The 14,255-nt window shown below is 37.1% G+C and overlaps 1 protein-coding gene across 1 annotated transcript; it reads left to right on the top strand.

Annotated features, from left to right (window-relative positions):
* The first annotated feature begins 712 nt into the window (after nt 1-712).
* Nucleotides 713-6,341, top strand: LOC586758 (leucine-rich repeat-containing protein 51). The gene is made up of 4 exons (XM_786528.4): nt 713-860; nt 1,649-1,811; nt 2,714-2,922; nt 3,454-6,341. Exons 2-4 carry the CDS (start codon nt 1,694-1,696, stop codon nt 3,742-3,744), a joined length of 618 nt encoding a protein of 205 aa, XP_791621.3. The 5' UTR covers nt 713-860; nt 1,649-1,693; the 3' UTR covers nt 3,745-6,341.
* The last annotated feature ends 7,914 nt before the right edge of the window (nt 6,342-14,255 follow it).

Consider the following 14,255-nt stretch of genomic DNA (forward strand, 5'->3'; position numbering starts at 1 on the left):
AATCAACTTATGTTTCAAACTGTAGTATATAAGTACGAAATCGAGATCAAAATCTGTTTAAACTAAATGCTCCCGTAATCACCGGGAGCAATTTAAACAAATCTGTATTCAGTGAAGACAGAATTCCTAAGACTAAGAGAGCTATAGGCTATATCTAACCTATGAATATAGTCAGCAGCTAGAATACGTTGCGTAACACGCTTTCATTTTTTAAGTTGTAATTCGTTAATAATGGAAACGTGACGAAGAAAAAAACCTTGCTATATATTAAAGGTATACAGGTCCAAATGTAGCTCAAAAATTATGAGTTCGCTTCTCATTTAAAATTCCCGCAAGACATTAATTGTTCTGCTCTTTTTTGCATATTTTTTTCTCCAAGCCAGGGGCAGATCTAGGGGGGGGGGGGGGGTGAGGCGGTTTACCCCCCCCCCCCCTTGGGCAGCCAAGTGAAAAGAAGGGGGACTGAAAAACTCGGGGGGAGAAGAAAAAAAAGAGGAAAGAGGCGCGATTTTTGGAAAATCTTGGATCCGCCACTTGGTCAACCCCCCCCCTCCCCCCTTGGCAAAAAAGCTAGATCCGCCCCTGCTAGCTAGAATATCAAATTGAGTTATCCAAAACTATAGTGATACCAAAAATGAATTTGATGTTAATGTACCACCGGTGCACCTTCTATAAAGGGACACTATTCACAAGAAAGGTCTAGCGCCAGCTACTGTTGAAGATGTGCGTTGTCCAGAACAACCGGTACACAAAAGTGTCAGCTGTGTGAAAAGTAAACGCAGTGTTCAACTTCATGTTTTAGTTTTAAATCGTTATAAAGGTAAATTTCAATTAAAGAATACATTGGAAACTATCGCACAGTAAGTACAGATATATTTTTGCATCAATTTTTCGAATATTAAGTTACAAAACTGTGTGCAAATGTTGAACTAGAGGAGAACAGTGATCAGCTGTCCCACACGTTCATATTTATGTCTTTTGTATGTGTTATAAAAAAAAGGGTTGGAAGAATGAAAGCGACGGAAGTGAAAATAAGAAAAAGAAAGTGTTTCATACATTTGACCGGACTAATGTTAGATCAAAATTTGTTAAATAGATCTGGACTATTTTTTGGTGTCTTCTTAAGTTACTCTTGACTTGTCATGACTTGTTGATTTTTTTTAAATACAGCGTTTCACCGTTTGTCTTTCAATTTGTAATATTTACGCTTAGGTCTAATTTGTTCTAGATTAGGTCTAGTTACAACATGGAAAGTACTTTGGATAATGGATATTTAATTATTTTGAATCTTCATTGAAATAATTAGCTTATTTGTGCATATAGATCTATGACATTCATGCCAAGCTGTCACTCTTTGTTCGATGTACGTGTAACCTACCCCAAATTCTCTTTGAATTCAACTTAAGGTTTGTAAGGGATTTTCAAATTTGTTATTTTGTGTTTTGTTGTTGTTGCAATACTTTAAAAAGGCAAATGTTTTGTATGTCTATTAAAATACAAGGATATATTAATTTTGTCAATTCTTTTATATATATTTCAATCATAAAATAACAAACCTACATGTAGGTCTACTCACATACATCACATGTAGTTCTAGAATGTATTTATTATGATACTTTGATGAATGATAATTCATATCTCTTTCCAGCTTTCCATATTATTTAATGTCCTGCTGATACCTGTCATCACCGCCATGACTACCATGACAAGTACAATGAAGTCTCCCCGTGATACCTCAGCTGCCATAGATGCTACCAATGAGTACGGCCCACCAGTAGATTATTCCTTTAAAAGGCTCACATCATTTCTTGGTAAGTTTGAAGTAGTTCAGTGTTGATGTCATTTTTTTAAACAAAGTGGTACACCAATTTATTCAACAGTGCCAAAGGTGGTTCAATGTACTCAATTTAAATTTTAAGATATTCAAATTTCCTGATCCCTTAATTAATGTATTCAAATCCAAACTTAAAAGGTAGCTTTTACATAATCATCAATACCTTCGCTCATTCATTTAACTCAAGTTAATTATTATTTATAAATTTGTTTTTATATGTAATAGTTTGCAATGTAAATTAAACATCTATTTATTACAAGCATGGGTTTTTGCTATAAGTTCATGACTTTTTATAATCCTGCATATTAACATGCATTTGTTTGTAGTCTAATTTTATTCTGTATTTCTGCTACTGTTCTTGTTGATTTTCTTCTTCTAATGTTTATTATGTGATTAATGTATTGAATAATTACCATGTATATCGTGTACATTGTTTAGTTATATTTTCTATAAAAATGCTTCTTCTTAAAATTCTAAACCGGTTTTTCAATTGTAAATTTTGATTTAAAGGAACACTGTTCGTGTCAAGATAACTTAGACTTAATTGTGTGCCCAATTAAAAACTATAAATGAATATAAAAAAATATAAAAAACAGGAATTTTTTTTTTTTTTAAAGGAAAATGTAAAAATAAAAGAGAATATAAGTGTTGTCAATTTGAAGAAAAAATTAGCCTTTTAGAAAACTCCTGTTATGGATATTTATTGTTTGATTTTATGGTTTATTTTACCTGACTGCTAAGAAGGCATGTGTATGCTTTTAATTAAGAATACCTCGAGAGGAATAGCTTTAAGTCCTCTCTTGAGGGAATAGGTAACGGGCCTAACCAAAGGGCACTGGCAAATCCACTAGCCATCTCAACCTTTGTCCTTTTGTGCAGATGTTCCGGATGAAGTACCGAGGAAAGGACAGAAAAAGAAGGATTGCAAGAACCAAAATGGAAAGTACAACAGCACCACACTTAAGTTTAGCAACAACACTATCACAGACTTTGAGGGATTTGAGAGTGCCGTTGAAATGCTGCTGGAGAATCCTTCTGAACTGTCTTACCTCGATCTCTCCATCAATTACATAATGAAGCTGGATGAGGTAAGTGTTGACATCACTGTTCAGATTTGTTTGGGGGTGTTACATTGAAGGGTGTATGCTGTCTTTCTTTACAGTGTGAATTAGTAGAAAGGAACACCTACAGAATACCCCATTACACAAGTAAGACCCTGACCTAAGGGCCTAACCCTAAACCTAACGCTCATCCCCAACCCAATCCTAACCAATAATTTAACTTTAATCTTTGAACTCCAACTCTGATATGCCTGGTGGGATATTCTGCGGTTAAGCCATCAAATAGATGAATTGATCTTTACATAAAACATACAATATGTACATGGTAGGCTATAACTCCATCTGATTAGACACTACTCCAGTACTTCTTTATGAACGATCAACTTCTTGGGGTCTGCTAAGCTGATGGGGAAACTAGATATTTGCACTGTAAGTTTATATACTTGCATTATATTAGATTGACCCATATATATATGCTTCTTTTGTTCCTGTCCCTGTTTTCTTGAAAATGAGATCTTGATATTGTCTTTGGGTGCCCTTTCTTTTTTCTCTTTCAAGGCTATTCTGAAATATCCCAATATCAAGATGCTCTATCTCCATGGGAACAGGATAGATAAATTGGAAGAGATTGACAAGCTAGGTGCCTTCCCAAACCTGATCAGCCTGACGGTTCACGGGAATCCGATCGAAGACCAGGCGGGGTTCCGTTCATACATCCTCTCCCATCTACCAAAACTCAAGAATTTGAACTTTAGTGGAGTCACCAAAGCAGACCTGAAGAATGCAACGACGTGGAAAACCATGTACGGAAACAAGAAGAAGAAGAGGAGACGAAAGGAGGAGGATTAGAGGCACCAGGATTGCAGAGATTTTTTAAATATTGACCTTGTAGCACCATGTGAAGAACTGTTTATAGACAATCTCAAATGGACGACTTCTACCTGTAAAATAACGTATCTGCATTGAAAATCATTCACAGAAACAAAGAGGAAAGGAAAGGATGATGAATTACAGCATTTGAATTTTTATTTCTTCTTTTGTTTTTAAATTCATCATGTAGCCCTTAATGAAGAAAGGGTTAACGACAGTCCTGACTGAAACATCTTGTAAGATTATAGTGTATGAGACGATGCATGGTCCTATTATAGCTTGGATGAGACAAAAGATTATTGAGGAAACTTAATCTTTCAATGGCAGTCATGTTTCTTATTCCATGGTGCTTAGGCAATGAATGAAACACAAAATGGCCAATTAATTTTGACTCGCCCTTGTAAATCATACGTAATTGTTACATGAGTAACATATAAGAATCAATTTGAGAGTCTGAATACCTGAAAAGACCTGAAAGGAACCAAATTCCTGTACATACATTCACAGGTTTTCAAAGATTGAATGTACATCCAAAAGATCTTTAATTTGCTTTATGAAATATATACATGTATAGTGTGTACTTAATAATTTCTCTTCAATATATCTAGTATAAAGGGTCAACTAAAGCAATACTGTTTTGTACATTATTATGAGTGTTTTGAAAGTATACATACAAGGTACGGGGAATTTACATGTATATGCAACCTTTGTATATGTCAGTTCTTTATGCATTTGGAATTGTACCACCGTGGAAGGATTATTCCGTCCTAGCAACTTGGCTGACGTGCCTATAAATAAGAACTTATTTTTTATACAGCAATAGCAACAAAGTGATGAATATGAATTAATTGTTAGTTTACCGGTATATCAATTCCACTTAGTGTATAGAGCATGTTACAAATGAACCAGTTTTTGTTCGCACTCTGGAACTGAAAATTTGTATAGCTCTGGCAGCCATTATCAGATCCCAGTTCATTGCACAGAATATATTCTACGCAGGTATCCATCTTCTACACCTGGGTAGCGAGTGATAACTGTAGATGAAGTGCCTTGTCTGAGGATACAGCAATAAACCAGTATTCAAATTATCAGCCTCTTGGTCGAAAGTTAAAAAAAGATAACACCATACAGGAAAACTATATGTGGGGTTTAAATTTTCAACCATTTGCAGATCAACAGAATCCACTGGTTTCTTTAATAATTTGGTTTCAAGCATGCACTATATGTAAAGCATACATTGAACATCATCCCATTTTAACACTGTAACACAATTCCATGATTTGGTGTATTTTCAATTTGTTTTCTAGAGTTTTGATATATACAGGTATCATGTATGAATTAATCTTGTTTCTGTTTTCGTTTTGCACATTATGTTTTGCATATTTTGTATACGCACGCCAATGTAACTTGTCAGTTTGTATAATTTTATCAACTGTCCCGTTTTTGTTTTGATTAAATGCACTCGAGTTTGCATTGTTGAAATTATAGGAGCATATTCAAGTTTTATCACAAATATATCATAGATACTTGTGCATATCACATCCGATATCAAATTCATATCAGAAGAAAAATAATCAAGCGCAGTTTACTTCACTATATACCATAACTAGTTGCTCAAGACATTTATACTTGCATGATTCTTTTTGTATTCTTTGCTTAAAGCTATCTAAAGTTCAATTTATTATCAGTTGAACACTATATTCATTATTGCCAGTTATGTAGTTTTCATATAGCCTGAAATTCCATATCTTGCTGTCATTAAACAATTCCCTTCAGTCACTGAAAAATGTCCGACTAACAACATCGTTTGACATGCATACCAATTATATATTTTGTTTACCATTTACTTGTAGTGCCATGTTTTATTTTTACATGTTGTATGATTATGTTATTGAACACATAAAGCGTGTCCACTTATTGATTTTTTGTTTTTGCAGAAAGTATATTTCACAATGAGGGTACTGAAGGCATGACACATTTTTAGATTATTTTTTTTTTGAGGGGGGGGGGGGGGGGTACGAGGAGGGGCTGGGAAGTTACAGTCTACTCCAAAATGATCGAACACACTTGAGAATATTATTTCAATTTTGACCTGTGAATTATATCAATCCTGTGGTTTCCCATTAAACAGGTAAACACAAAACTTACATTATCCTCAAATTCCATTGTAACTTATCGTAAAGCCTGTATATTCTGTAAAGATAATCTAGAGTTCTGGTAATTGAGGAAATAGATATTAAAAACTTACACAAGAAAGTCACTCACAAGAGTAAATGTTGTTTTCTCAATGGTTTAACCAGTGCATGACCTGTATTTCACAATACCAAAATTACAGTCAAGTTTGTCAGTTAATGAAATTTCAAGCAAGTTTTCATTACTTGGTTTTTATTTGACTGATAATGTTTAATAAAAATATTTTAAAAAATCATAATTTATTTCAGAGTTAGTTTCTCTTCAAACGAAACCCACTACCAAAACTCAAGATTAGCTTGAACAGGCATGATTCACACATTGTACTCAATTATGACCAAGACCGATTGTTGCATTTATAATAAATGTATTTATTACAGTACAAATAGCATTCAACATTTCATGACTTTCTTTCTTTCAGAAAAAAAAGGAAAACAAAAATGTCATGATTATCAATTGTATACATTTCTTCACATTACAATATTTCATTTTTTTCTTCACTGGGCACTGGATGATATATACGCCTGATATAAAAGAGGGGCTGAATCTTTTTTCCATAAACATTCAATTTTCCATTCATTTTATGAAGACCAGCATGCAACCTCTGAACACTGAGAAAGCAGGAACATTCTTTTGAAAAACAAATATTTTTTGTTGCTATATAAACTTTACATTCTGAACAGTTACATTACAAGTATATTTACTTGTCTCCACAACAATTTGTTTATTTTGTTTTCAACATATTGTACATGTTTCCAGATCACACTGGAATGTTAAGTAACCCTCGGCCAAACTGTTACTTTGAAAAGGCAATCAAACTAATAGTGCAATACACAAGGCAAAATAACTGCAATGCAAAATAGATCTTGGTAACAACATATACATATTGCTTTAATTGAAAATAAAATACATTGACATTGTCTCAAAAATACTATCCTTTACCCTCATCATTCCTTCCATCGGGGGGAGGGGGGGTTAAAGTTTCCTTCAGGCCTCCAGAATAAACAGCTAGTGGCATACTCTGCTATTTTGTACAAAACACAATACACATTGAACAAAAATTCAAATAATTACTCTTTCTTTCCAGAATATTTCATCTAAAAAAAAAAATTCATCTAAACAAAATTACTACATAAATCACATTAAACCTTCAGAGCTCTGATGAAAGGCAGGCCACCATTGAAAATTTGCCACCCGAAAAATGAAAGAGATGCGTACAGCATGTTGTACATGTTTATCCATTAGAAATTGAGGAGAATGCATCGGTACCTGCGCATGAAACTATTTTTGTAGCCTGCAGCATTGCCCCTTTGTGACTCTTTCACACATACAGTTGTAGGTTTGTTATTTGGTTGCTATGATACGTTTCCAGGTTGTTATCAAACTCTTGTCTGAACAGGGCTACATAGAACAAACTACAAAGATGGTTTTAATGTTGTTGCCAGTTCCTTGAAATAATCAAAGTAGATCCAAGCATTACAACAACAACCCCCAAAACACAAAACAAAACAAAAGGATAAAACAACAAAGAAATAAACACAAAACCAATGCCAAACAAAATTGTTTTAAGAAAACTGAGAAAAGCATTCTAAAAAGGAGTAATATTAAGATCAAAGCATATATCATACCGAGGGGTAGTTTTGCCATACAGAGCTCTTGTACAAGCCTAGAAATAGCAAAAATCCAATGATGGAAGTGGAAGTAAATTCCAAGGACTGACATTTTTTTCTCTCGTCTAGACAGAAATTACAATGTCTTTATTGCAAATGCGCAGAAGGGAGAAAAGATACCATAAAGTAATACAAGTAAAATAAATGGACAACAAAGTATAACAACAATCTCCAATATTAGATATATAATTCTTTATTCTTGGAACTCCTTTAGAATAGTCCCTAAGAATGACAGCTAATTTCTATCAAATATGGGTACAGTTTGAAATAAAGATTAAACATAAAATGTAAGATATGCCAGTAAACTTGAAGTTAAATCTTAATACTACTATACTATTTATATATCCAACTTAGTTGGTGAGAGAGAGAAAAAAAAAAGGAAATGGTTACATGCAATATAACAATTATGAGGAAGCAAGTCAATTGAACTTATGCTTGGCAAGGAACTATAGTAAATATGTACGTATTGTGACTAATTTAGAATTGATATGACCAAAGAGTAATACCTGCCACAAGCAAGGTTGATCTCCGTCCTGTCTCGCCTAATAGAGTACCGAAGTGCTAACGTCATATTCGCTCATTGTCCAGGTTACTGGTTCTAAACGATAGAGCCTGCACATGAGGTTCACCGCAAATGTATTTAAAGATAAACTTGAGTTTGGGTTAATATAGAAAATAAATTCTCACAGAATAAAATGAAATTTACACTGAATGTTCAAGATTACAAATGACATGTGCCAACCAATTTTTGTAGAAAATGTATAGATGCTGAGTAATGAGCATAGAAAGATAAGGAAACCCGGGTAAGTAGGCCCGACACCATGTGCTTAACACAGGTCACTATGTGCATATGGGAGTTGAGGTTTTTATCAAAAATGATGCCCAGTAAGTTTTTGTGCGTTTTTTTTATTTCACTGGTTCAAACAACCGATTTCCTGCAGGATAAACAATCCAGAATTAATCATAGCAATTTTCTCCAAAAATATTTTTTTCCATACCAGAGCTCAAGATTAGCTTTAAGCAATTGAGTGCTTGGCACTGGTGTGATCATCACGCCATTGTTTAGCACAAAATTGTTTGGAACCAGCAACCTTGACAACTTGGTCAGTGCGACCTCACACTTCAGTCTGTTGTCTGGAGTTAGGTGTGTGACCCCTAAAACAAGTCAATTTGATTCCATCTGAGGGAGTGTAATCATTATCTATAGTATGCACAGAAAATGACCGAAACCAAGAATGTTATGTGGTGGTTATTTTACCCGACTGCTAAGAAAGCATGAATGCTTGTTAGTAAGCAACCAGACGGCCTACGGCTTTAGGTCCTCTCCGAGGGACCTGGTAATGAGGATTAATGCCTTACCAAAGGGCACTAGCGCATTGACTTAGTTTCGAACCCGGGTCACCGGATTATGAAACAGGGCTCAACACTAGCTTTCTCTGTCCGGAACTTAAGTTTTAGAGTCCATTACAAACACCATTTTATAAATAGAAATAAATTTTCTTTACAGAAGGATTAGTTGAATTCTTGGCGTTTTCAGATTACACAATAAATTGTGACATCTATGACAAGGCTACCACATTCAAACCTGCTTCAGTGACTACCTGTATAGAAAGAACATACATTTTGTTTCTTTTGTGAAGTGTTACAGGAAAATGTGTCTATAAAGACCACTTGCCTATAAAGACACTTTAGTTTCCATTGAAGGGTCTTTATCATAGGATTCATAATTCATCTCTCTATATATGCTTTCTGAGATTTATAAATATTTTTTACTGTAATCAGAATCGATGCATTTGACAATTTCATTGCCGTGATAATTTTTTAACAAACAAGTCACAGTTTTTGCTTGGCGAGACAAAAGCAGTGTCGGTTGTTTACAACAGGTTATCTAGGGACTCTGTAGGGAGATAATAAATTTGGTTCTATCTTACCCCCACACATAGCCTCTTCTTGCTGATCGCCATTCAATTCAACAGAAAATTTCTGCTGCTTTGTCCCAGGGTAAATATAGCTGGGGAATTATCTGACCCATGGGTATCTGATTTTGGAGTTCCTCAAGGGTCAGTTCTCGGACCGATCCTTTTTAGTTTATATATCACCCCAATATCTGATATTATTAATAAATATGGTTTACAGTATATTTGCTATGCTGATGATATTCAGTTATTTACTTCTTTTGACCCACGCTCTTTGGAAAACATTAACGAAACACTCCATCAAATCTCACTGTGCATTGCAGAGATCAGCACTTGGATGTCGTCGAACTATCTCCAACTTAATAATAACAAAACTGAATTCATGGCCTTCTGTTCTTCTGCTCACCATCTGCAATATATATCAGATGTACAGCTTAAAGTAAATAATCAATTCATTCCTCTCTCTCCTAAAATTACGGATCTTGGTGTATGTATCGATAATATGTTCAAATTGACCTCTCATGTAAACCAAGGGTAACCCGACACATGCTCCGCCGACGATTGCTCCGCCGACATTTACTCCGCAAAACGCGACAATTGCTCCGCGACATTTGCTCCGCGACATTTGCTCCGACGTCAAATGCTCCGCCGACAGTTGCTCCGCCGACAGTTGCTCCGCCGACAGTTGCTCCGCCGACAATTGCTCCACCGACAGATGCTCCGCCGACAATTGCTCCGCCGACAATTGCTCCGCCGACAATTGCTCCGCCGTCAATTGCTCCGCAAAACGCGACAATCGCTCCGCCGACATTTGCTCTGCCGACATTTGCTCCGCCTGAAGCGACACTTGCTCCGCCGACATTTGCTCCGCCGACAATTGCTCCGCCTTAAGCGACAATTGCTCCGCCGACATTTGCTCCGCCTGAAGCGACAATTGCTCCGCCGACATTTGCTCCGCCGACAATTGCTCCGCCTGAAGCGACAATTGCTCCGCCGACATTTGCTCCGCCGACATTTGCTCCACCGACATTTGCTCCGCCGACAATTGCTCCGCCGACAATTGCTCCGCCTGAAGCGACAATTGCTCCGCGACATTTGCTCCGACGTCAAATGCTCCGCCGACAGTTGCTCCGCCGACAGTTGCTCCGCCGACAGTTGCTCCGCCGACAATTGCTCCACCGACAGATGCTCCGCCGACAATTGCTCCGCCGACAATTGCTCCGCCGACAATTGCTCCGCCGTCAATTGCTCCGCAAAACGCGACAATCGCTCCGCCGACATTTGCTCTGCCGACATTTGCTCCGCCTGAAGCGACACTTGCTCCGCCGACATTTGCTCCGCCGACAATTGCTCCGCCTTAAGCGACAATTGCTCCGCCGACATTTGCTCCGCCGACAATTGCTCCGCCTGAAGCGACAATTGCTCCGCCGACATTTGCTCCGCCGACAATTGCTCCGCCTGAAGCGACAATTGCTCCGCCGACATTTGCTCCGCCGACATTTGCTCCGCCGACGTTTGCTCCGACGACATTTGCTCCGCCCAAAAAGTGTCCCATAAACTACAAATGCTACTAGTAATACGACAAATGCTTCGCCGACAATATTTTCTTTACACCTCTTTTTTTCGTTTCTTTTTTTCTTCTTCATTTTCTGAATGCATTTCTTGAAATAATGTAGATGAAATGAAATGAATGAATGTTGATGAAGTGGGAGGAAAAAGGAGTTACCTAAAAGTCATTTCGAATATACTGAAATAACTTTCCATCTATCACTGTACGTCCCATATAATGTATACTAAACACTCATTACATGTCGTGGGAAGTTTTTTTTAAAAAGTAGAGCAGCAAGCCACATTCCCCAATACGCGCATACCTCCTAGTTAATTTCAAGTAGCTCATCAATATGTAATACCTGAAATTACCTCGATCAATGCATCTTACTAGGTAAAGCATTATACAATGTAATAGGTCATCATGGAAGTTTAGAAAATAAGTAAGGGGGATTTACCAAGTGTTGATCTTTTTAAGAGTTTTATAAAGAAACAAAAAGATATTGAATATTTCTCAGCGAAAAAAAGGAACAAGCTTGTTTCGCATTTTAAGAAATGGCGATTTGACTTATGATACTCATGTTGATTTAACTTTTATTCCTGTGCCCCCTCACTCCCCTTTATGCACTGGAGTTCAAACTATGATTTATATGTGTACAGTGTATTTTTTTTTACTATAATGTTTTTTTTTTATAACTTTCTTGTCCTTTCATTATTGTTAGTTGTTCTTATAGATATTGTTTTTTGTTTTTGTCTAATTATTACCAATGACTTGTAAATATGTAATTTTTATATGATTGAAAATTTAATAAACACACAAATATAAAAAAAAAGTTTAGAAAATAAGGGCACTTATATACGTAAGGAAGAGAACCCATTCAGACGGGAAAATGAGATGGCAGCCTTTCTGCTTATTCACATTTATACAAATCATTTTGTTGCAGTTTGATGTTAGTTCTTCATGATAAGCCAATTGCTCTTCTTCCGGTGGCTTCGTGAGTCCCTTAAATTATTTAGTGAAAACAAAGTACTCGAATGAAACGGAGTGTTTTGCACACTAACATATATATATTAAAGCTACATACACTTAACCAAAGGAAAGAAACCTTTAGAAAATGGACTGGATATTATTGAAAATATTATTCTAAACAAGAATGTACTACATGATTGTATTACTTTACGTTTCAATTTCACGAGAGAAATAGAACTCGAGAGGGGGAGCAGAGAAGAAGTGATGGAAATGAAAGAAGACTAATAGCATGAGAGGAAAGAAAAGAGCAAAGAAGACAAGAAAACGGTGTAAACAGGAAAAGGAGGAGCATGGGAGAGAGAGAAAGAGAGAGAGAGAGATAGCCTTGAGCTTTGGATCAGCTAATGAGTAATACATGAAACAGATTTTGAGCGGAGTAATTATCTTTCGCCGGAGAACTTGCGTAAGGAGCTATAATTATATTTTTTATTTTTTTAAATCAAACATTATGGGGAATAGCAAAAAACGGTTGTCTTTTTTGCTCTTTTCTTTCCTCTCATGTTATTAGTCTTCTTTCATTGAGGTAATTTCAGGTCTTACATATTGATGAGCTGTTTGAAATTAACTAGGAGGTATGCGCGTATTGGGGAATGTGGCTTGCTGCTCTACTTTAAAAAAAAAAAAAAACTTCCCATGACATGTAATGAGTGTTTAGTGTACATTATGTGGGACGTACAGTGATAGATGGAAAGTTATTTCAGTATATTCGAAATGACTTTTAGGCAACTGCTTTTTCCTCCCACATTATCAACATTCATTCATTTCATTTCATTTACATAATGTCATGAAATGCATTCAAAAAATGAAGAAAAAAAGAAAGAAACAAAAACAACCCGTGAAAAAAAAATATTGTCGGCGAAGCATTTGTCGTAGTACTAGTAGCATTTGTATTTAATGGGACACTTTTTGGGCGGAGCAAATGTCGTCGGAGCAAATGTCACCGGAGCAAGTGTCGCTTCATGCGGAGCAAATGTCGTCGGAGCAATTGTCGGCGGAGCAAATGTCACCGGAGCAATTGTCGCTTCAGGCGGAGCAATTGTCGGCGGAGCAATTGTCGGCGGAGCAAATGTCGTCGGAGCAATTGTCGGCGGAGCATATGTCACCGGAGCAATTGTCGCTTCAGGCGGAGCAATTGTCGGCGGAGCAATTGACGGCGGAGCAAATGTCGGCGGAGCAAATGTCGGCGGAGCAAATGTCGGCGGAGCAAGTGTCGCTTCAGGCGGAGCAAATGTCGGCGGAGCAAATGTCGGCGGAGCAATTGTCGCGTTTTGCGGAGCAATTGACGGCGGAGCAATTGTCGGCGGAGCAATTGTCGGAGGAGCAATTGTCGGCGGAGCATCTGTCGGCGGAGCAATTGTCGGCGGAGCAACTGTCGGCGGAGCAACTGTCGGCGGAGCACCTGTCGGCGGAGCATTTGACGTCGGAGCAAATGTCGCGGAGCAAATGTCGCGGAGCAATTGTCGCGTTTTGCGGAGTAAATGTCGGCGGAGCAATCGTCGGCGGAGCATGTGTCATGGAACCAAACCAAGTAGTCCGTAATAGTAATTTTCATCTCCGCAATTTATGGAGGATTCGCAGATTTATTGATTTAAAGACATGTCACCATGCTGTCCGAGCTCTTATTATTTCTAGATTGGATTACTGCAATAGTCTTTATACTGTTTTATCTGCTAAAGATAGAAGGAAACTTGAAACTGTCCAGAATCGTGCCGCTAGATTAATTTTTGGCCTTGGGTCAAGAACTCATACTTCACCTTTACTTAAGGAGCTCCACTGGTTACCTCTTCACCAACGTGTTCTGTTTAAATTTTGTTTGTATGCTTTTAAAATACTCAATCATCTGGCACCTGAATATCTTAATGACACCCTCCAAATATATACACCAACTCGTAATCTTCGTTCAGCAACCGACACATGTAAACTTAACATTCCCAAATCTAGACTCTCAGTAGCTGAAAAACGCTTTGCAGTAGCTGCATCAAAGACATGGAACAGCATCCCTCTTTCCATAAGGAAAATTACCTGTCTTGCCACCTTCAAAAGATCACTCAAAACTCACCTTTTCCCCCAATGATCTATGTGATATACTTCCTGTACTGTACTTTCTTGTCCTCTTTACATATATTTGTATTTGTA

The sequence above is a fragment of the Strongylocentrotus purpuratus genome, unplaced genomic scaffold, assembly GCF_000002235.5.
Source record: "Strongylocentrotus purpuratus isolate Spur 01 unplaced genomic scaffold, Spur_5.0 spur5_scaffold_11, whole genome shotgun sequence".
Lineage (NCBI taxonomy): Eukaryota > Metazoa > Echinodermata > Echinoidea > Camarodonta > Strongylocentrotidae > Strongylocentrotus > Strongylocentrotus purpuratus.